At 36.0% G+C, this 23445-nt stretch overlaps 1 protein-coding gene across 2 annotated transcripts in view; it reads right to left on the minus strand.

Annotated features, from left to right (window-relative positions):
- Nucleotides 1-23445, minus strand: part of TBC1D12 (TBC1 domain family member 12) — an 89265-nt gene that overhangs the window by 1844 nt on the left and 63976 nt on the right. For both annotated transcript variants that reach the window (XM_060112005.1, XM_060112091.1), the window contains exons 4-12: nucleotides 18664-18746; nucleotides 18204-18321; nucleotides 16871-16977; nucleotides 10244-10324; nucleotides 7526-7614; nucleotides 6557-6628; nucleotides 2816-2944; nucleotides 2443-2552; nucleotides 50-308 (exon numbers count right to left, since the gene is read on the minus strand). In XM_060112005.1, the coding sequence (XP_059967988.1) occupies nucleotides 50-308; nucleotides 2443-2552; nucleotides 2816-2944; nucleotides 6557-6628; nucleotides 7526-7614; nucleotides 10244-10324; nucleotides 16871-16977; nucleotides 18204-18321; nucleotides 18664-18746 (1048 nt within the window). The remainder of the gene's footprint in view (nucleotides 1-49; nucleotides 309-2442; nucleotides 2553-2815; nucleotides 2945-6556; nucleotides 6629-7525; nucleotides 7615-10243; nucleotides 10325-16870; nucleotides 16978-18203; nucleotides 18322-18663; nucleotides 18747-23445) is intronic.

Below are 23445 nucleotides of genomic sequence, written 5' to 3' on the forward strand. Positions count from 1 at the left end.
AATAAACTGTTTTTATACATCTATTACAAGTAGGAAAATGTCACTCTACCTGAGTCCATTTTTTGGTACTATTCTGCATCTGAATGGCTGCAATACAGGTGAACAGCTTTTCTGATGTGATATCTTCTGGCAATTTAGTTAGAAACTGTGCTATATGAATAAAGTCCATCTGTAGGAGAATATCTTCATATAATCGGAGGATTCCTAATCCAGTCCTAAATAAAAATTCCTCCCCATCTCTGCAAAATACATCCCAGACTCGACAGGCCAGATCAAGTGGTAGTGATTTGCTATATAGTGTGAAGATCCTAAAATTAGGGGGAAAAAGTCATTGGAATTTTTCATTCATTTATTCATTCACTCATTAAGTATCTCTATATAAAAAGAACAGTGCTTAATTAGGGTGAAAAAGGCAAATAAGATATGGCTCCTTCCCTCAAAGAACGTGAGTAGTTGGAAATGAAGTAATAAATAACAAAAGTATGTGAATTTACAACCTTACGTCAAGATATGGCCTAATACAAACTAGAGTGGCAGAATAACCTCAAGGTTAAGGGTATGGGCTCTGAAATCAGAATACCTGAGTTTGAATCTTAGATTTGCAACTTATTGGTTGTGTTACCTTGAGTAAGAAACTCATCCTTGCTGTGCCTCAGTTTCCTCATTAGTAAACAAAATAAAATTACCTCTCAGAATTGTTTTGAAAATTAAAGGAGTTAATAAATGTAAAGTATTTAGAATAGTGCCAGGCACATAAGAAATGCTCAATAAAAGTTACTTCTTATTACTGTATGAGGAAAACAAGTATCATCTTTTAGTAACCTAAATACAAAACCATAAAGTCTGACTTTCCTCTTTTCTCTTTCCACAAACATCCACTGTTTTGTTTTCCCTTCACCAAACTTTACTTACTACTTCTTCTGGAGCATGTATACCCTCCAGTAGAATCACCAAAATGGTTTTTCACATCCTTTCTGATAATGTTTGATCAAGTAAGTCTTTATCCAGTGGTACTCTGGGGTAGCACTCTGGTTGAGGGAAGTAGGGAGAGTAGGTGCTAGAGAACTTCTCTTGATGTTGCCTTGGCAAAGAAGGTACACATTTTTACACAGACTGTGTTTATCTGAGGTACTGCTGATGAAACGTGTGTGAACAAGGGAACTAAAGGCTCTCCCACTAAAAAATGAAAAAAATTCCCTTTAGCACTGCCACTCATTTATTCCTCTTTTTTCTTGCACCACTGATCCTGGGATTCGTATGTTATAAGCTCAACAGAGGCAGTGAAACAAAAATCCGTGTCTACTTCTTAAGTTATAAACACATATTTAATTACATAACAAAAAACATACTCTTGGTAGTACAGAGAATACTAATTCACTGTTCAAAATGAGAAAGGGTACCAGTAGTGCCTAGGGAGTTTCTAGTATACAGCACTCACTTAGTATTAATTCCATCCTTCTCCCTTTATCAATTGTGATCCTGCTTTGCCTCATGTTCACAGTCCTTAGAGGGACAGTTGAGGAGTTTTTTCCCCCCTTCTTTTACAGATTTACAGATTTGATCTTGGTCCCTTGGGTCCCATATTATAAAACCCTCTCCCCATGATCTTGGGTCCTACTCAAAGGAATTCTAATGTTCCTAATGGGAATGGAAGAGAATACACTGAAAAATAACTTAGTTTTTTTTAAAGCCTAAATAAAAGAAACCTCAAACAACTGGAAAGATACTTGATCAATGTCATTATTAATTTATTTTTCCGTACTAAAACAATATCATTTATATGAAACCCACTGATGTTTAATGATTAGGATTTAAGGTTTAAATATTTCACATGTACTCCTAACGGTCTATCTTACAATCAACTGCTCCATCTCTTGGGCAAAGTCCACCCCCCTTCTCTATAATCGATTTTACTGCTCACCAGAGTCCTAGGCAAAATTTCCAAGTTAAAACCGAAGAGCTAGAATTGTAAAGTTGAAAAAAGACATTAGCACCTAAATAAGGCATCATTATTCGGTCAGAAAGCTGGATAAGGCCTTGGAAAAAAAACAAAGCCCTCCATAAAGAAACACTATCATAACTATCATAAGCCCTTGGTGTTAAGAACATTAAAGGAACAGCAACTAACTCTTTCTGAGAGCTTACTATGTACCAGGCATTGAATGAGATTATCCATGCAAAACACTCTCACTACAACTCAGGATATAGATATTATTATTCCCATTTTATAGTTAGGAAACTGAAACACAAACTAAGGGATTCTGATTTCAACCCAGAGTCCATGCTCTTAATCAAATGCCTCCCCACAAAAATGTGAGTGTTTCTCTACATGTAAGCGAAGAGCTTTTTATATGTATGGTACTGTGCCTGAAATTTACTCTAGGCAAAAAGTTACACTTTGTGTCCTTTTAATAATTATATTTTACATATGTTATGACTTACCAGTCTATCAAGTATATGTCTGGTGTAAGACTGTAAGATTTGAAATGAAGAAACAGTTTGGAGAGATTTTCTTCAAAAAATACTTCAAATGTTGCAAAATATCTCAACATCTAAAGATAGAAATTTCAACAAAATTATTTAAGAGTATACTCTAGAAACAGAGAAAATAAATCCTTAATAGTAATAGAAAATCTTGCTTAACACCTCTGAGTCTTTTCATCAAGCATTCATAAAAGTATAATAATTCAATGAAAAGCTTATTTTAGATCAGATTATCTTAGTCTTCTAATTACTGTTTTTCACTCTAAAAGGGCATTCAGACTATAGAAACTGACAGTCAAAGAAAAACACAATTCATTCCAAATGTCCATACCATGCTGTGATCCACACGAAAAAAGGCTAACTGGCATGGTTTATTCAGGAGATTTGCAAATGCAATGAAGGCATCTGCCTCTTCCAAGTTGAGAATGAGAACTGCTGCTATGAAGGACATCCCTTGGACCTTCAAAGGGAAAAGAAATTAATCAAAATGTGCTTACAATAATAATTCTATACAGTTTATTTTATTGTATTCCTGAAAAATTACAAAGTGACATTACAAAGTAGAATTAACCAAGTTTTTAAATTTCTTTTTATTTTCCAACAAAGGTAAATATAGAGGGCCTCCCTGGTGGCGCAGTGGTTGAGAGTCCGCCTGCCGATGCAGGGGACACGAGTTCGTGCCCTGGTCCGGGAAGATCCCACATGCCGCGGAGCGGCTGGGCCCGTGAGCCATGGCTGCTGAGCCTGCGCGTCCGGAGCCTGTGCTCCGCAACGGGAGAGGCCACAACAGTGAGAGGCCCACGTACAGAAAAAAAAAAAAAAAAAAAAAGGTAAATATAGAGAACGACTAAAAATTATGAAATCTCCCTAATTTTACTTTTCTTTCTGGCACATGTGGTTTAAAAAGTGTTAGGGAAAATTTTGGAAAAAAGAAAAAATATCAGCTTTTACTTGCTACAAAAGTCTATCTCAGTTTTCAACCTAGCTTGTTTTTTTTTTTTTTTGGCTGTGCTGGGTCTTTGTTTCCGTGCGAGGGCTTTCTCTAGTTGCGGCGAGCAGGGGCCACTCTTCATCGCGGTGCGCGGGCCTCTTACTGTCGCGGCCTCTCTTGTTGCAGAGCACAAGCTCCAGACGCGCAGGCTCAGTAGTTGTGGCTCACGGGCCCAGTTGCTCCGCGGCATGTGGGATCTTCCCAGACCAGGGCTCGAGCCCGTGTCCCCTGCATTAGCAGGCAGATTCTCAACCACTGCGCCACCAGGGAAGCCCCCTCTACCTAGTTTTCATTTTCTCTCAGTCTGAAGTATTTCAGAGTATAAACTCACAAAATTTAATGAAAATTAGGTGACTGTCTTTATTGTTATAACACATCTGTCTGAGGTAGAAAGTGAAGAACTAGGAACAAAAGAGATCTATGAGAAGTGCCGCTGAAATTCCAAGAAAGAAGAGGCTGTGGGGGTTAGGATAGTGAGGCTGGATTCCCGGAAGAGCAGCTGGAAAAATGAGGAAAAACCATTCTAAGATGGAAGAGGCACGTCAGCAGAGACATAGGGCCAGCACAGTTGGAACAAACGATTTATAATGGGATTAATGGGAAAAATTAGAAAAAGTAGGATTCATTTACAAATTATGAAAGGTCTTCAGTAAAAGGCTAAGCTATACAGATTTTTTTTTTTTTTTTTTTTGCGTTACACGGGCCTCTCACTGCTGTGACCTCTCCCGTTGCGGAGCACAGGCTCCAGATGCGTAGGCTCAGCGGCCATGGCTCACGGGCCCAGCCGCTCCGCGGCATGTGGGATCCTCCCGGACCGGGGCACGAACCCATGTCCCCTGCATCGGCAGGCTGACTCTCAACCACTGCGCCACCAGGGAAGCCCTATACAGATGTTTGCTTGTGAGTTATGAGCAGCTATTGCACATTTTCAGCAGATAAGTAATTGGGAACTGCTGTTGTAAAAATATTCATTCTTTCATTAAAAAAACAGTTTACAGGGCTTCCCTGGTGGCACAGTGGTTGAGAGTCTGCCTGCCGATGCAGAGGACACGGGTTCGTGCCCCAGTCCGGGAAGATCCCACATGCCGCGGAGTGGCTGGGCCCGTGGGCCATGGCCGCTGAGCCTGCGCGTCCGGAGCCTGTGCGTCCGGAGCCTGTGCTCTGCAACTGGAGAGGCCACAACAGTGAGAGGCCTGCGTACCGCAAAAAAAAAAAAAAAAAAAAAAAAAAAGTTTACAGAGCACTTCTGGTAGAGATTTGTATAACAGACTTACACAGAGAGACCAGGAGAACAAATATAAGAGCAATACAGATTGGTGTCCTTGGTTATTTTAAGTATAACTGGAATGTGAACCATTACCAAATTTTTACAAGATACACTGAAGAAATTCCACAGATAAAACTTCTGTGTGATTTACTTATAGATTAAGTATGTATTATTCATTAATGCAGTTAAAAACCTATTTTATCAAACCACATCATGAAATATGTATTCCAATATAGTTTATACTACTCTTATCACATATTATAAAACAAGTCTGATTTGACTGACTGGCTTGCCAGTGAGGCTTGCCATCACCAGTTAGGTTCTAAGGTGGTCATTGTACATAAATCCAATGAGCCAATAAATCTGTGTATTCTGTAGAGTATTAACAAAGAACTTGTTCATATATTTTTCTTTAAATGGATGATGACATATATAAACTCATTATAGTGTTAAAATTCTACTGGCTACACTTTTTAAAAGAAGTATGAGTTTTATTTTAAAATATCAATATTTAACAAGTGCTAAAAATTAAATCCTTTACAATTAAACTTATAATGAAAAAATTTTAATTAATGTAAAAAATGTGAAGGTGTTTCATAATGTCTTTACAGTTCTATTACAGAACACATGAGCAAGAGGGATTCTTTGTTCAAATTTTACTTCCTTCATAAGGACATATCCTTTAATCCTACAACCTGCCCCATACCCAAACCTTCACTTCCCCTCAACCCATGCCATACTTTTTCCATAGCACTTATCACCTTTTAATATAACATATTTTAATATAACATATTTTAATATAACATATGATTTACTTATTTGTTGTTATTTATTGTCTGTCTCATCCTTCTAAATTATAAGCATCAAAAAGGGAAGAATCTTTCTTTTGTTCACTAAGGTGAACAAAATGCCTAGAACAAAGCCTGGCATATAGCAATAAGCACACAATAAATATTTGTTAAGTGGATCAATAAACAAATATACAAATGAACATGCAACAAAATAGGGTAAATTGTACCACACAGCCACCCTATTGTGAGATCTCTAAAATTCTTCTATTTTAAGACAAAGGCAAGAAGATGAAGGTTTAATGATTTCTAGTTAAACACGACAAATTGAACGTACAGTTTTCTTTGTTCCCTCCCAAATCCAACTTAAATAACAGTAAATAAAAAGGTAAGTATCAACTTAGGAGGATGAAAAGAATGGAAAATAATATAAACAGTAGATAAAAGATGTCAACAGCATTTTAGACATTTTAATTTAACTAAATGGAGAATGTTGAAACTAAAATATGTGCAGAGGAGGAAGCCAATAAGCAGCAAGCCAATTCAGCCACAAAATCTGGAAAGCTCAGGAAGTGAAGTTATCAGGTTCCTCTAAAATTGAAAGGTAGGGCTAAAACTAGGATTGGTTGAAGATCTGTGAAAGGAGGAAATCCCCTCCTGTATCCTGTATGGACAGGTATCCATCTACCTTTCCCTCCACCCAGCAGAACATAAGAGGTTTATCTCTGAAGGGACAGTCAGGAAAAGGAGAGTTAGGGAGAAGGGGAGAAGGCACCACAGCAGGAACAATAAATAAAAGTTTACAAATTGAATGGTAAAATCACCAGCTGCTCTCCGAGAAAGCTGGCTATCAGTCTCATAAGCCTCTGGTAGGAGATGGGAAGATTCCTCTCCAGGTAAGTTAATATGACCAAGAAAAAAAAACATAAAGATACAGACATTTGGGAGCTAATACAACATAAGATATTATGAGATAAGAGAGATAAAATGTTTATATTCAAAAAACAGACTGAAACAAATACTTACATAACCAACATCAGGTCTGTAACACGTATATGCCCCTAATATACTATGTAAGACATCATGATATGGGCCACCCTTAGAGGAGAGAAAAATGAAATGTCAAGCTATACAAATAACTGTCTCTAAGTTAATTCTCAAAAAACATGTTAATAAAGTTTACATTTCCTAAATGACTAGTTTTAGTCAGTATACTTTATCACTCCGCAAAGAGGTTTTCTAAAGTATGAATAAAAAATATTTAATTATGGAAAACCAAAAAAGCCAAATAAACTCACTTGATGGATGGATACAAGCTATGTAGTTTGTGTGCAATTTTAAAAATGTCTAAATTTGGTACAATAAAATTATAATGAAAATAGATTCTTTCATTTGCTATAATACAGTTTCAGCAAGAGAAAACCATCAAGCTACATGAAATTAAGTTTATTAATAATTTTAATCTTAATGGTAAAATTTTTAATCTCATTTTATCAATATAAAGATAGAAGAATTCCATGAATAAAGACTTGAGTCATATAGACATATAAAATGTAATCATTTCTCTCCTCATAAAATATAAACAACTTCATAACAGCCTCTGCACAAAAAATAAACTGTTTCTTCCTATTTCGATAGTATTACAATTATGAAAAATTTTTAAGTTTTGGAACAAACTTCTTTATATTTTAACAATTTATTAGGCAAAAATGTTAAAATTTAAATATTTTACAGAATAGAAAGTGAAACAAAGAAATTCACTTCAGTGAAAACTCATCAGTACCTTTATGTGCTATGTTAACTGCAATGCATTCAATCAGTGGAATAAAATAACAGCAATGCCTTTACTATTTTCCTACTAGTTTTATATTTTTTATATAAAGGTCTACAATTTTTACAGTTTTGCCTTTTAAAAAATAATAGCTATGCATTTAGAGAATTTGTTCCCTTGGATTAAAAAAAAATAGTTGTTACAACCTGGTTAGAAACCCTTACCTTCTGAAAGATGTAGAGAGATGGAAATGTACGGGATATGTCCAACTTAATTAATTCCAGACTGGCCTCCCGATCAGCAACAGATACACCTGCATTTGCCAGTTAGATAAAATTGAAATGATTACTTGACTACACCAAGTTCAATCTTACCAACACAGAATGATCACACAGCATATATGTTACTTAAGGAAAGTTAAAAGCTGAATAATTAAGAAATTTAAGGAAATGCCATATAGCTTTTGCTGGAACTTAGCACCTCTAATATGAAGAAAGTATCTATACATGTATCAGAAAGTCTTATGGTGAAAGATTTCTGCTTCTGGGTTTCACAGAAGGTAGGGGAATGCTACTGCTCCCACAATAACAACTAGGAAAAAGAAGGAATTTCAAATACCACTTGTTTTAAAAAAGGCATAAGAGGGATTTCCCAGGCAGTCCAATGGTTAGGACTCCATGCTCTCACTGCTGAGGGCCAGGAAAGCGGTCTAAAGGATTTAAATCCCAGAAAGAGAAGAGCCTTCCCTTTCCTAGGTGAGTGGATACCAGTGGCTATTTTTCTTCCTAGGGGCATCTGCCAAGTCTCAGAATGGGCTCAGGATTGAGCCTCCATAGACAAAGGTACTCTGCTTAGGGAAAGAGAAACCAGAAGAGCTTTTCATGGCCACATAAGACTGATGTGACAGAAAGGATCTGGAGGAGCCTGAATGTATATTTGGTTTTACCCTGTGGGACTTCTGCTGAGTGCTAGTGTAGTGCAGAAGGCCAAGCTGGAAAGACATAATGAAATAACTCATACGCACATGGCCCTTGGGAGAATGTCTCATTGAAGAGGGGAGCCTGTAGTCAAAATAGGACAGTTCGTCCTATCAACAAATTTGAAAACCAAGATTAACTAAGTCTATCTAAAGCTGTAATCTTGCCCAACCTAGCTCAGTTACTGACTGAATTGAGGCAATAACCCAATGGCCTAACAGAAAAGAGCATAATTCCTCTGAGGGGAAACACCAGCTTCAATTTATACCTTTTTTATTTATAATAACTGACATACAATTTAAATTTTTAAGATATGCAAAGACTCAGGAAAATATGACGTATAATCAAGGGAAAAACCAGCCAATAGAAGCAGACCTGCAGATGATCCAGGAATGGAATTAAACAAGAATATTAACTGCTATAAATATGTTAAAGAAAACAGAGAAAATGAGTGAGGAAATGTGTGGGATGGAAAGATAAAGAATTTCCACAGAAAAATAGAATCTATAAAAAGAACCAGGTAGACATTCTAGAATTATAAAGTATAATTTCTGAAATTAAAGATATATATTGGATAAATAGGATATATTTAATAGACTGGATAGAAAAGAAGAGAGGATTCATGAACTTGATTACAAAAATCATCTAAACTGAAGAACAGAAAGAAAAAGAATTTTAATAAATAGTATAAGAGATTTATGGGACACTGTTAAATGGGCTAACATACATGTAATTGAAGTCCTAGAAGGAGAGGAAAGATGAGGCAGAAGTAATATTTGAAAAGATAATGGCCAAAAAAGTTTAATGACAACTACAAATTATAAACACCCAGGAAATAAGAAATCAGTAATTTAAACAGAACAGTTCTTCTGATTGAAACAATTCTTCATTTACATTTAATTTCAACTAAAATACAACTTTTACCATTTATTAATCATGACAAAATGTCTCTTAAGTAAATGCTCATAATTTTAATTCTTACACTTCCAATATTTCATAAAAGTGAGTTTAAAACTCAGGCTGAGGCCCTGCCAATTAAAACTTCTTACATCTTCCTCCTTGCACTTTTAGTTTCCCACAAATAGCTGACATAGCTAACAGGTCTTGGGATGATACTTACATGAACCCTTCCACAAATCAAATCTTCTTTCTAACCTTGTTTAGTCAATTTTACCCACCATACTGTTCACTTTTCTAAATTAGAAAAAAGAGTATTCAAGGAATTTAACAGAGTTGTTTACATACTCATAGAAAACCACTATGAGATATGCACCATTTCTCTACCCTAAACCATGCTCATTTTTAGAGTTTTACTTATAGGGAAGAGAAAAATTTGCCTTCTATGAAGTAGAAAGAAAAGTGACTGGCAGATAAACAGCTCCCCATTATTCAAGGACAAGAAATATTTAAATAAATTTACCTAAATTTAATAAGCTATGATGACAGGAAAAAAAAGTGTTCCTGTTTTCACCAAAATGATTAGGAAAAAACACTAATGAGAGTGGAGGGAAAGATGAGGTCTATGTGTGAATTAAATGAACAAAGGTTAAGTCACAATAAGAATTATAAATAATACATTAGGGAGTGAACGAAAGTCAGTGAGAGTCAGGGGAGACAACAGGTCACAAGTCAGGTGTGCAGATCATCTATCTTTAAGTTAAGTAAGAGTTGGCCAAAAAATACTGCACCCCATTAGTCTTACTGTTATGATTAAGTCCTGGACTCTGGGGTCCAACAACCTGGGTTTACATTACAGCTTCACTGTTCCCAAGTTAAATACTCTGAGCCTCAGTTTCCTCTTATACCATTCAGTATAATACCATCTACTTAAAGGGTTATAAAATTAAAGGAGATAATGTATGTGAAGAATTACTACAGTTCCTGATACACTGTAAAAATCACACTAGTATCTCGGCGAATGGATTTTGAGAAATTTTTATTAACCACAACAAAAAAAAATCACACCTTCTACATCATTCTCTGAATTTGTTTCACTGAAGCTTTTCCACCGTTCCTTTGCTCTTGAGAGGAAGATTTCATAAAGTTCTGGGGGAAAAAAGAACAAAAATTCATAAATAATAGGAAAGAAATTTATTCTCACATTTTCTATTTTTACTCTTACTTAAAAATAAAGAGAAAAAATTCTATTATAAGGTCAGATTTTTCTTATGTAGCCAGCATCAAAAATGTAGCAAATTGAAGTACTTGATTCTACCAAAACTATTCATTACTCAACCAGAAAGATAGCAAAGAAAATACTGCAGAGTGGTCATCCAAATAGCTACAATATAGAATGAATGTTAAGAGGCAGGAAGAGATGCTTCTGCTGAAGAAGTATCACTGTAGAATAGCAGAGACATGATTTTTTTGGAGTCAGTCAGATCTAGATTCAAATTCCAGCTCTGCCACTTACTACCTGTGGGACTTCAAGAAAGGTACTTGATCACTCTGGAACTTGGCTTTCTTCATCTGTAAACCGGAGAAAAACACCACCTACTCATGGGGTTACTGATGATTAAATAAGATAATTTACATACACCTCCTGACACCTTATAGACCCTCAATAAATGCAAATGCTACTTCTTGCTTTCCTTCTCTCTTGAAACTGGTTTCTCCATTATGATATTGCTATCTAAGGCTACCTAAGCTATCCAAAGCTACCGAACTTCACAAATTTCGCCAGAAGGCCTACATACCAAAATCTCAACCCCTATCTTTTTACTTTAATTGCCCAATCACTTTCTGAGACTACCACTCTGTGCTTCCATATACAGCATCTCATTAAAACTTCAAGAACAAAAGAAATTGAAAAATTTTCTCCATTCTCAAATTTTAATTGTTTCTACTTTCTATTATAGGTATTTAAAAATACATAAAAATAGTAAATTTCCATGACAAAAGAGCAAAAAGTACTTCTTGCCCAAATACCAATGTTTATACATTGCCCAAAATACCAAGAAATTTTTTACTTCAATTAATCTTTTTTTAAAATGTATTTAGGGAATTCCCTGGTGGTCCATTGGTTAGAACTTGGCACTTTCACTGCTGAGAGTGGTGTGGGTTTGATCCCTGGTTGGGGAACTAAGATACCACAAGCTGCATGGCATGGCCAAAATTTTTTTTTTAATTAAAATATAAACCTAAAAAATGCATTTGTTTTTAAAGGTAATATATGAATGTGATTTTCTAAAAAATTCAAACAGTACAAAACAGTATAGAATGAAAAATAAATTTCCTACCCTCCAATGCACTTTGTGCTTACCAAAACTCTAAAGATAAAAACATGCAAACACAAGCATATACATATATATTTTCCTTTAAAAAAAAGTGGCAACGGGGGCTTCCCTGGTGGCGCAGTGGTTGAGAGTCCGCCTGCTGATGCAGGGGACATGGGTTCGTGCCCCGGTCCGGGAAGATCCCACATGCCGTGGAGCGGCTGGGCCCGTGAGCCATGGCCGCTGAGCCTGCGCATCCGGAGCCTGTGCTCCGCAACGGGAGAGGCCACAGCAGTGAGAGGCCCGCGTACCAAAAAAAAAAAAAAAAAAAAGTGGCAACATATTACATGCATTGATTTGCATCTTGCTTTATCACATTGGAAGTTGGTCCATATTAGCAGAATAAATCTACTTTAGGTTTGTGTTTTTTTTTTTTTTAACAACTACACAGTATCCCAATGTATGACTGTACCATAGCAAGTATACATAATACTGGGTTGGCCAAAAAGTGCCTTTGATTTTTAAGTAAAAATAAAAGACATATTTTTCATTTTCATCAAGAACTCTATTGAACAATGTATTCACCCTTTTGTTCCACTACCTTCTGCCATTTTTCAGGCAACTTCATAATTCCATCTTCCCAAAACTTTTTATCTTTTTGAGCAAAGAACTGTTCCAGGTGCCTTTAACAGTTTTCCAAGGAATTGAAATTTTTTGCATTAAGATAATTTTGTAAAGACCTAAATAAATGGAAATCCGAAGTTACAATGTCTGGTGAATATGGAAGATGAATCAGAACTTCCCAGCCAAGCTGTAACAGTTTTTGCCTGGTCATCAAAGAAACATGCGGTCTTGCGTTAGCCTGATGGAAGACTATGCATTTTCTGTTGACTAATTCTGGATGCTTTTTGTCGAGTGTCACTTTCAGTTGGTCTAATTGGGAGCAGTACTTGTTGGAGTTAATCGTTTTGTTTTCCAGAGGAAGCACATAATGGAGGACTCCCTTCCAATCCCACCATATACACAACATCACCTTCTTTGGATGAAGACCGGCCTTTAGTGTGGTTGGTGATAGTTCATTTCACTTGCCCCATGATCTCTTCTGTTCTACATTATTGTATGGTATCCACTTTTCATCGCCTGTCACAATTTGTTTTAAAGGGAACTTTATTATGTATGTATGTATGTATGGCTGGGTCTTCATTGCTGTGTGGGCTTTCTTTAGTTGTGGAGAGCGGGGGCTACTCTTCGTCGTGGTGTGCGGGCTTCTCATGGTGGTGGCTTCTCTTGTTGCAGAGCACGGGCTTTAGTAGTTGTAGCTCGCAGGCTCTAGGGCACAGGCTCAGTAGTTGTGGCGTACGGGCTTAGTTGCTCTGCAGCATGTGGGATCTTCCCGGACCAGGGCACGAACTTGTGTCCCCTGCATTGGCAGGTGGATTCTTAACCACTGGGACACCAGGGAAGCCCCACAATTTGTTTTAAAAACGTAACTTTTTTTCTTTTTTTTTTTTTTTTTTGGTGGTACACGGGCCTCTCACTGTTGTGGCACAGGCTCCAGACGCACAGGCTCAGCGGCCATGGCTCACGGGCCTAGCTGCTCCGCGGCATGCGGGATCTTCCCGGACCGGGGCACAAACCCGTGTCCCCTGCATTGGCAGGCGGACTCTCAACCACTGCGCCACCAGGGAAGCCCTATAACATTTTCATTACGTTTCAGTAGAGAATCGCATGTGGAAATATGGTCAAGGTTTTTTTTTTTTTTTAGCTTAATGTATGTGGAAACCAAACATCAAAGTGATCCACATAACCAAACTGGTGCAAATGATTTTCAACGCTTGATTTGGATTTTTTGAGTATGTTGGCTATCTCCCTCATGGTATAACATTTAATTGTTCTCAATTAATGTCTCAATTTGATTGCTATCAACTTCAACTGGTCTACCTGACCGTGGAGCATCGTCCAGCGAGAAATCTCCAGCACGAAACTTCACAAACCACTTTTGATACGTTCGATCAATCAAAGCACCTTCTCCATACACTGCACATATCTTTTTTTTTGCCATTTCGGTTGCGTTTTTACCTTTCTTGAAATAATAAAGCATAATATGCCGAAAATGTTGGGTTTTTTCTTCCATCTTCAATATTAAAATGGCTACACAAAAATTCACCAATTTTCATAAGTCTTTTTTAAAATTCACGCTATGACAGCTGTCACGTACAATCCAACAAAAAGTGTTTTGAATGAAGTTAAATACAACTAAGTGCTACGAGCCATCTTACAGATAAAAATGAAAGAAATCTTTTGGCCAACCCAATATATATACTAACAAGAACCAGATCATTATAAAATTGCTGACTTTTACATTTCAAATAGACTCTTAATATTCTGATCCTTTCTCCCTTCTGTTCACTTCTTGTTACCACTCATGGTTTGGAAAGAAGAATTTTAAAAAGAACAAAAAACTTAAAATTTCTATTATTTGTGCCCAACTCCATCAATGTTTTGATATAAGACATAGATATAATCTTAAAATTTAGATATATAATTTTTTTGCAATTCTTAAACTGAGGTTTGCACTTTTTCATTTCAAACTGATTCCAAGCTAGGAATTCCAGTTTCACTGTTCTACTCAAACTTCAAAACTGTCTTGGAAAAAGAAAGGCTCACCAAATAAATACATCACTTTTGGAAGTCACAAAATTGATCCAATAATAAAAATGTAGCAATGCATTTCCAAACATCAAAGGATATCTCTTCAGGGAAGAGTTACAGTGCTCATCTATAATAAGATGACCTGCATCTCAGTTCCATTCCATACTTGACTGGGCATGTCACACATTTTATTCTGTATGTACAAATGTAGAGCTTGAAGCAGACTAAAGAAGTATCTTGGATTTGAGCAGAGAATACTTTGAGATCAGTGTATGTTTCACTTTCTTGTTTTCTGACAGTAATGATACTGTATGCATTCTCAGTAAATTTCATTTTCACTATAATTTGATATTCATCATCACAAATAACTGTTAGAAAACTCCTTTGAGATAGCTAATTATCTTATCCCCATTTACAGATGAAGAAAACTAAGACCTCTAGATGTTAAGTAATTTGCCCAAGGTCACAAAACTAATACAGAGTGGAACCAAGATTTGAACCACATTTGACTGACTTTAGAACCCCTATTCTTAGTTACTATTCTCTAATGGTTATAAATTTCATGATTAAGACAGATACAACAGGAAAAGAGTCAAACTATTAGAGCCCCTAAAATAAACAAAGTTATCAAAACTAAATTTACTTCCACTGAAATTTAGCTTTCTTCCCACCACTAATGAAAAAGAAGAGAATGAGTACCCATTTCACTCCTGAATAACTGTTTAGTAGAGAGAAGCTAAAATGACTGAAAATAAATGACCCAGTTATTTTACAAACCTTATAAATTTCAAGCTTAAAAAATAACTTTTTGATTAGAGAATCACAAAAGATTAATACCAACTTAACCAATGTTTTAATGTCTAAGTTGTCAGGATACCTAAAAGTGTAAAGCCAAAGTTCTCAAAAAAAACCCAAAACTGCAAACAAAACTTCAAATAGCCACCAATACTTCTTCTCACCTATATGCAAAACTGATTCCTAAAACTTGAACCAATACAATACCTTTTCTAGGCTTAATTTAAAACTCAATTCTTGCCCTAAATTCTAATTTTTTAACTAAAAAAAAAATGTCAAGTTAAAATGATATGTTCATTATAGGATTTTTGTGAAAATCAATTTTATAAACTATACATGATCATGTTATTCAAAGTTGGCATCACTTTTAAGACTAAAGATAAACATTTAGATTTTTGTTATAAATTCTGTACAACTATATATAATGCTGATTGCTGTAATGAATATGCTTGTAGAAAAGCTTTTGAAACAAGTCCTGATTATTTATTTACTTAAAGTGTTAGAACTGGAATAAATCCATCAAAGGTTACATTTTTTGATGCTTTTGGTAAATATTTCTAAATTATTTTCAGTCATACTCTATGTGGGTAATTTTCATTAATTTTAATCATTTTTGAGGAGTAAAAAAAACAGGTACCTTGATGTTGTTTTTTTTGTTTTTTGTTTTTATTTTTTGGCTGCACCACACGCATGTGGGATTTTAGTTCCCTGACCAAGGATTGAACCTGCACCCCATACATTGGAACCTTGGAGTCTTAACCACTGGACCACCAGGAAAGTCCCGATGTTGTTTTAACATATATGTCTTTGATTTAGCAATCACTAGGAAAATGGTTAAATAAATTATACTATAGCCAAACCGTGGAATACAGTGCAGCTACAGTACATATAAGTGCCCCTTTTATGCACTGACATTGAGGGATGTTCGGATGGTTTGTGGGAAAAAATAAAAGGAAGAAAAAGAGAAGCCTTAAAAATTATCATATGTAGATGTACAGTTTTTTATGTGCATGGAAAAAAGATCTGGAAGAACATACACCAAATTGCTAACTGGTACCTAGAGTAGGGTCAAGAACAGAAGTTTGGGTGGAAGAGGGGGGCGAAACATGCAGTTTGTACTTTACTACTGCTTGACTTTTTTTCAATAAATATGTAAATAAAAAATTTTAAGTAACAATGTATTATTTATATTATTATATTAGAGTCCCTAAGTCTTTCTGTGGTACCTTTATCTGGCATTATCATTATCACTCAGACCATTTAGTATCTTTTATTACTAATTATTTTACCCTACTGATAATATCCTTATTGTATGTAATTTTTTTTAATTCATCAAAACTACACTACATTTTACTCCTATCTACATTTTACTCCTATGCATCAAGGTTTTAAGAAACTTAAGAAAATAAAAACAACGTGAATCTTACTTCTTTTTGTTTTTTAAACTTTAAAATTAAAAAAAAAATTCAAAATGACTGGCTTGGGTAGAAAGATAGGAAAAGAAATTTCTAGCTTTCCCTCAATATTTATGGTTTTTTGAAAAAAGAGGAAACTTTTCCACAGCTATTTTATTTTTCCTTGTATATGTTTATTCACCTATTGTTACCTAGACCCAAAAGTTTTTTTTTTTTGACCCAGAAGTTTTTGAAGTTACCTACAGTTGAGATACTTAGATGTCAAGATTATTATTGATGGTTGTAAACTAAAGGAAAACCCACAAACCTTATTTATATAATATGAAATATAATAACTTACTTATTAAATCTTACCAGGTTTTAGAAGGGGGTAGAGAATGAAGCATGCTCTTAAAATGACATATATGGTATATGGCCATATATGGCCTTTTCAAATGACCAATCTACTAATCTGCTTTGGAACACTGAAGATGGCTGTTTGCATGTGTGGGAGTAACTGAATATAGAATACAAACCAGGAGTGATATTTAGTTCATTTCCTACAGCTAGACTCCAAACTTTCCCACGGACACTAGGGGGCAATCCCTGCCACCACAATTCTCGAACTCTTCTTGTACTACGCCTAGAATTAAAGGGGGAGAAAAAAGGAGACAGTTACTTTTTATACCAAAAACACTAGTTGCATGATGGTTTATCTAGTCTATGACCAAGTGACTTAATGATTTTTCAGAACACAGAGAGTTAAGTATGTGATGCACTCTTTTCTTGGGTTCATGTATGTAGGCAAAAAAAGCCAAAAAATATATAGTAATTTAAAGGGAACTGCCTTCTACAACTGCCACTTATACTAAGGATACAATGAGAGAATCAGAAATATGGGGACAATTATGAAAAAAGAAGATAAAAGGAACATAAAAATGCGCTGTTAATTCAGTACCAAAAACAAAATCATAACATATTTACTATGGGTAAAGCCCTAGTCTTTGAGAGGAAGCAGAGTCTACTCAAAGAAGTGTGTGCTTTAAAATCAGATAGACTTGAGTTCAAATCTGGTTAACCATTAACTGTACAACCCTGGGCAAATCACTTAACCTCTCTGACTTTGAGCTTCCCTATAAGATAAATGGGAGTAAAGGTTATAAGAATCAAATGTGATTACTTGTATAAAGAGCCTAATATAGTATCTGTCACATTGTGACAATATTCAACAAATTCCCAATGCACATCCTACACTAGGCATTGCAGAAGACATCTCCTACCGTCCAGTCTAGAGGAAATATAAGGTATGTATAAAAATACTGTCAAAAAACAAAAGGCAAAGTAAGGCAAGAAGTGTATTAGTCTCAAAGTATAATGCAACATCACAGAAGGGAAAGATCATATATATCTTACTATCTTGATTATGAGAGAAGCATATTAGAAGCCACTTTAATATTTAACATTTAATAAATGCATATTACAATGAATGTACATATTTAACATTTTCTTTGCCAAAAAACCTGCTATTACATCAATAGTGCATTCTGCAATAGATGGTATGTTAGAATTAAGAAAATATGGTAACTGAGGAAATAAGAAGTTTCATGGATCAACTAATATTTCAGATGGGACTCAAATGATAGGTAAAATTCTGACAGGCACAGAGGGTGGTCAGTAAGGGAAGTAGGCATTAGAGACTGAGGGATTTACAAAAGCAAAGCACAGAGATAAGCATGAAAATTTTCAAACATTGGTTAATAGTATAATTTAGCCAAAACATAAGATACATGCTGGAAGTCATAAAAATACAAAATTGGAAACGAGACCTTTGGAGACAGACTGAAATTCAGGAAAAGTCTGCTTACTTACATTACTTCCCAATTGGGTAGTATTTCATTGATCCAAATTACCATTGCACTTGCAATGTTTTCTTCCTGTTTAAATCGTTCTTTCATTATTTTTTTTCTTTTATGTGCTTCTTTAATTTCTGTTTTAAACAAGTAAAAATTATTTCATGAATAGATTCATGAATAATATCTTCATTTATAAATTAAGATACTAGTAGTCCCAGGTTTATGACACAATTACAGAGTCTCTCATAGTCTGCTGCCTTTCTCCTCATAATAGTTTTGTAAAAGTACTTACAGAAAAACTGTGATTCCAGAATGACATTTTATTTCTCTTTAAGAACAAATTTAGTTAGAAAAGTAAGAAATCAGCATCATCTTAAAGACAGGCTTGGTCAATTTCACCATCTTCCATCCTACTGAAATTAATTTCCTATTGATACCAATAAATTAAATATACCAATTGGAGTTAAATTTTGTACCTCGTTTTTTAGCCTCAGCCACCATCTCATCATATTCTTGTCGGTGACGTAAAGCTTCTTCCACAGATTTGGCAGGAAGATTTCTGAGGAAAAAAAATTTTTACGTCAACTTTTAAAAGACTAACATAAATTTATTGACTTTTTTTCTTTTTATAGCTGGATACAAAGAATTTCTAACCCAACCTTCACATTTCATACATTAAGAAAGCATAAAGGGCTTCCCTGGTGGCGCAGTGGTTGAGAGTCCGCCTGCCGATGCAGGGGATGCAGGTTCGTGCCCCAGTCCGGGAAGATCCCACATGCCGCGGAGCGACTGGGCCCGTGAGCCATGGCCGCTGAGCCTGCGCATCCGGAGCCTGTGCTCCGCAATGGGAGAGACCACAACAGTGAGAGACCCGTGTACCGCAAAAAAAAAAAAAATAAAGTATAAGGTTGAAAAGAACTCTGCATCTTAGAAAAGAATCAGAATCCAGGTTGCTAATATTTGTGATACATATGTGTATATATAAGTTTATATATCATATATATTTGTTTATATACCATTTCAACATGTCCAATTTTAGCCAATAATCCTAGGTTATTTGTTAAACCCACTTACCATAGTTTTTTTTTTTCAGTCAACTTTTTAAAAAATATATATTTATTTATTTATTTGGCTGGGTCAGGTCTTAGTTGCAGCCTGAGGGATCTACTTCCCTGACCAGGGATCGAACCCAGGCCCCCTGCATTGGAAGCGTGGAGTCTCAACCACTGGACCACGAGGGAAATCCCTAGTCAACTTTTTTAAGGTATGTAATTTCACACAACAAAACGGACAAACATATTTTAAGAGTACTGTTTGTTCAGTTTTGACAAATTTATATACCTGTGCAAACAACACACCAATCAAGATATGGAATGTTCCTATCATTCCAGAAAGTTTCTTTTTGATCCCTTTACACTTAATACTTACCTACCTCCTACCTTAAGCAATCACATATCTGATTTCTATCACTACAGATTAGTCAGTTGCCTTCAAATAATTTTGTATAGATTCTTTTGTGCCTGGCTTCTTTGCTTAGCATATATTTTTTTTTTTTTACGTTTTTTTGGAGTATAATTGCTTTACAATGGTGTGTTAGTTTCTGCTTTATAACAAAGTGAATCAGTTATACATATACATATATCCCCATATCTCTTCCCTCTTGCATATCCCTCCCTCCCACCCTCCCTATCCCACCCTTCTAGCTGGTCACAAAGCACTGAGTTGATCTCCCTGTGCTATGAGACTGCTTCCCAATAGCTATCTATTTTACATTTGGTAGTGTATATATGTCCATATATACACTACCACTCTCTCACTTTGTCCCAGCTTACCCTTCCCCTTCCCCGTGTCCTCAAGTCCATTCTCTAGTAGGTCTGCGTCTTTGTTCCTGTCTTGCCCCTAGGTTCTTCATGACCTTTTTTTTTTTTTTTTTTTAGATTCCATATATATGTGTTAGCATATGGTATTTGTTTTTCTCTTTCTGACTTACTTCACTCTGTATGACAGACTCTAGGTCCATCCACCTCAGTACAAATAACTCAATTTCGTTTCTTTTTATGGCTCAGCATATTTTTGATATTCATCCACGTTGTTCTGTGTATTAGTAATGTATTCCTTATAATTGGTGAATAATGTTCCATTTATATATGTGGATGGACATTTAGATTGTTTCCAGTTAGGTGCTACTATGAATAAAAACTACTATAAATATTCATTTCAAGTGTGGCTACCTGCATTCATTTCTTTTGGTAAATACCTAAGAGCAGAATTCCTAGATCATAATGTAAGTGCAGGTATATTTTTATAACAAAATGCTTTCCACTTTACTAGAGATTTAAGATACCATTCTGAATAAAAATTTGATAATCAGTTACTTGCATATACCATATTTTGGTTTATAAAATCAAAGGCTTCACAGAGGCAGTGATTTAGATACATGACTATGCAAGAAGAAACACATTTGAATATTACCATATCCAAATATGTCATAATAAGGTCCAGTTTTTGGAATTAGATTTTTAAATTATTTTCAACAGCTAGGTGGAAAAGGTATGCGACAAACTTTCAAATTATACATTCTACTTCTTCTCTTCTTGAGTTAGTCAGATTCCTCAGGTATGTTGTAGCAGGGAGGAATAAAGGTTAAGATTTCTGTTTCAGGCCATAATGGAATAAGAGAGATCAGGTTTATCCTCTTGTCTTAATTAATTAGAAAAATGAGTTAAATATATTAAACAACAGTTTTTAAGATAATTGGACAACAGGCAGCACAAGACAGTGGTCCTTATGCGAAAGGAAATAAACAAGGAAACCCTGTAAATGCCTGACCTTACAGCCTGTTTCCAGGTCTCAGCGGTAGGAGAGAGTGCCAAAACAGAACCCACCAGTCTTGCTGAGTTGAGGAAATAGAGTTTGAAGTTGGGGAGTCCAAGACAGCCAGAATATGCATAACAGAGTACCAGAGAGAAGGGAGCTGCAGAGGCTTTGCCTGAACACTGATCTATGCACGCGTGTGATTAAACTATGGTGGCCAGGGAAAGAAACACAAGAAATAGGCAGAACAATCTCAAAATCACACTGGACTGACCCGTCAAAGTAGAAAGACATCCTAATAGACAGGGTATCAGACAGAGTCCTTAGGGTATTGCCTCAGTAGTAAGGATAAATTAGCCCTAAACTAAAGGCTGTTCTGGAAGCACCCTAACAATGCTTATATCAAAAGGATCAAACCAATTCCAAATAACTTAATTGCATACCAAACCAAAAAAATATTTAAAGGAATACAAGAAAGTCCAATATCCAACCATGTAAAAATACAACAGCTGGTATCCAATAAAAATTACCAGGGATGTAAAGAAACAGGAAAATGCAAACCATAATGAGAAGAAAACTCAATCAGCAGAAATAGTGCAGAAATGTCAGATAACAGGATTATAAATCAAGGACGATAAAACTGCTGTTATAAATATACTCAAGAAGGTAGAAGAAAGCAGGAGCATGATAAGAGAAACTCAAGATCCAAATCAAATGTCTACAGATGAAAATTTCTAAAATGATAAATTCAAAGATGGGATTGACAGCAAATTATATACTGCAGAAGAAAAAAATATAAGTGAACTTTAAGATATAATAATATAAAACTATACAAAATGAAATAGAAAGAATACCCCCTAAAACCCACAAATGAGCTATGGGACATGGAAAAATATCAAGTAACATGTTTAATGGACATCTCAGAAGAAAGGAGGGAGGGCAGAACAAAAAACTGTGGAAGAAACGAAGGCTAAAATTTTTCCAAAATTGATACAAAACTATAAATGCACAGACGCATTAAGCTCAATGAACCCCAAACAGATGGAACATGAGAAAACCATACCAAAGCAACCATAATCTAATTTATGAAAATCACGTAAAGGAAAGTCTTAAAAGCATTCAGAAAGTAAAAGAATTCACTGAAGGCTGAAGAAGTCAACAAAGACATGAAAGAAAGGAAAAAGCCTTACTCTTAAAGGATTATGTAGGTGAGGGACCTCCCTGGTAGTCCAGTGGTAAAGAATCCGCCTTCCAGGAACTTCCCTGGTGGCACAGTGGTTAAGAATCTGCCTGCCAATGCAGGGGACACAGGTTCAATCCCTGGTCCAGGAAGATCCCACAGGCCACGGAGCAACTAAGCCTGTGTGCCACAACTATTCAACCTCTCGCGCCTAGAGCCCATACTCCGCAACAAGAGAAGCCACTGCAATGAGAAACCTGCACACCACAATGAAGAGTAGCCCCGGCTCGCCTCAACTAGAGAAAGCTGGCACGCAGCAACAAAGACCCGATGCAGCCAAAAATAAATAAATAAATACATTTATTTAAAAAAAAAAGAATCCAGCTTCCAATGCAGGGGATACAGGTTCGATCCCTGGTCAGGGAATTAAGATTCCACATGCCGCAGGGCAAGTAAGCCCGTGCACCACAACTGGAGAGCCCGCGCACTGCAACTACCAAGCCCGTGCGCTCTGCAGCCCGCATGCCACAATGAAGAACCTGCGTGCTGCAACAAAAGATCACACTTGCCACAACTAAGACCCGATGTAGCTAAATAAATAAATATTTTAAAAAAGAATATGTTCTTAATAACAGTAAACCAACTGGTCGACAGTCAGTAGTTGCATGGCATAAAAGGCAAAAAGGACAAATACATCATAAGTGCATATTAAATGTCAAGAAAAGAAAAATAACTGCTCTATCACGCGATGATAAGGCAGAGGGGGTGTACTGGCAAAATAAGTGAAAAGGATTAAGCAGTACAAACCTCCAGTTATATAATAAATAAGCCACAGCGATGTAATATACAGCATAAGGAATATGGTCAATAATATTGCAATAACTTTGTATCGGGAGGGATGGTTACTAGACTTATTGTGATCATTTCACAATGTATGTAAATGTCAAATCATTATGTAGTAGTATGAGTAGACAAAAATATACTTATGCAGCGACTTTTCCAATTCTCAGTTTGTATTATTATTATTATTATTATTATTATTTTTTTTTTTTTTGCGTTACATGGGCCTCTCACTGTTGTGGCCTCTCCCGTTGCGGAGCACAGGCTCCGGAAGCGCAGGCTCAATGGCCATGGCTCACGGGCCCAGCCGCTCCACGGCATGTGGGATCTTCCCAGACCGGGGCACAAACCCGCGTCTCCTGCCTCGGCAGGCAGACTCTCAACCACTGAGCCACCAGGGAAGCCCTCAGTTTGTATTATTAAA

Source organism: Mesoplodon densirostris, chromosome 1 (assembly GCF_025265405.1).
Source record: "Mesoplodon densirostris isolate mMesDen1 chromosome 1, mMesDen1 primary haplotype, whole genome shotgun sequence".
NCBI lineage: Eukaryota > Metazoa > Chordata > Mammalia > Artiodactyla > Ziphiidae > Mesoplodon > Mesoplodon densirostris.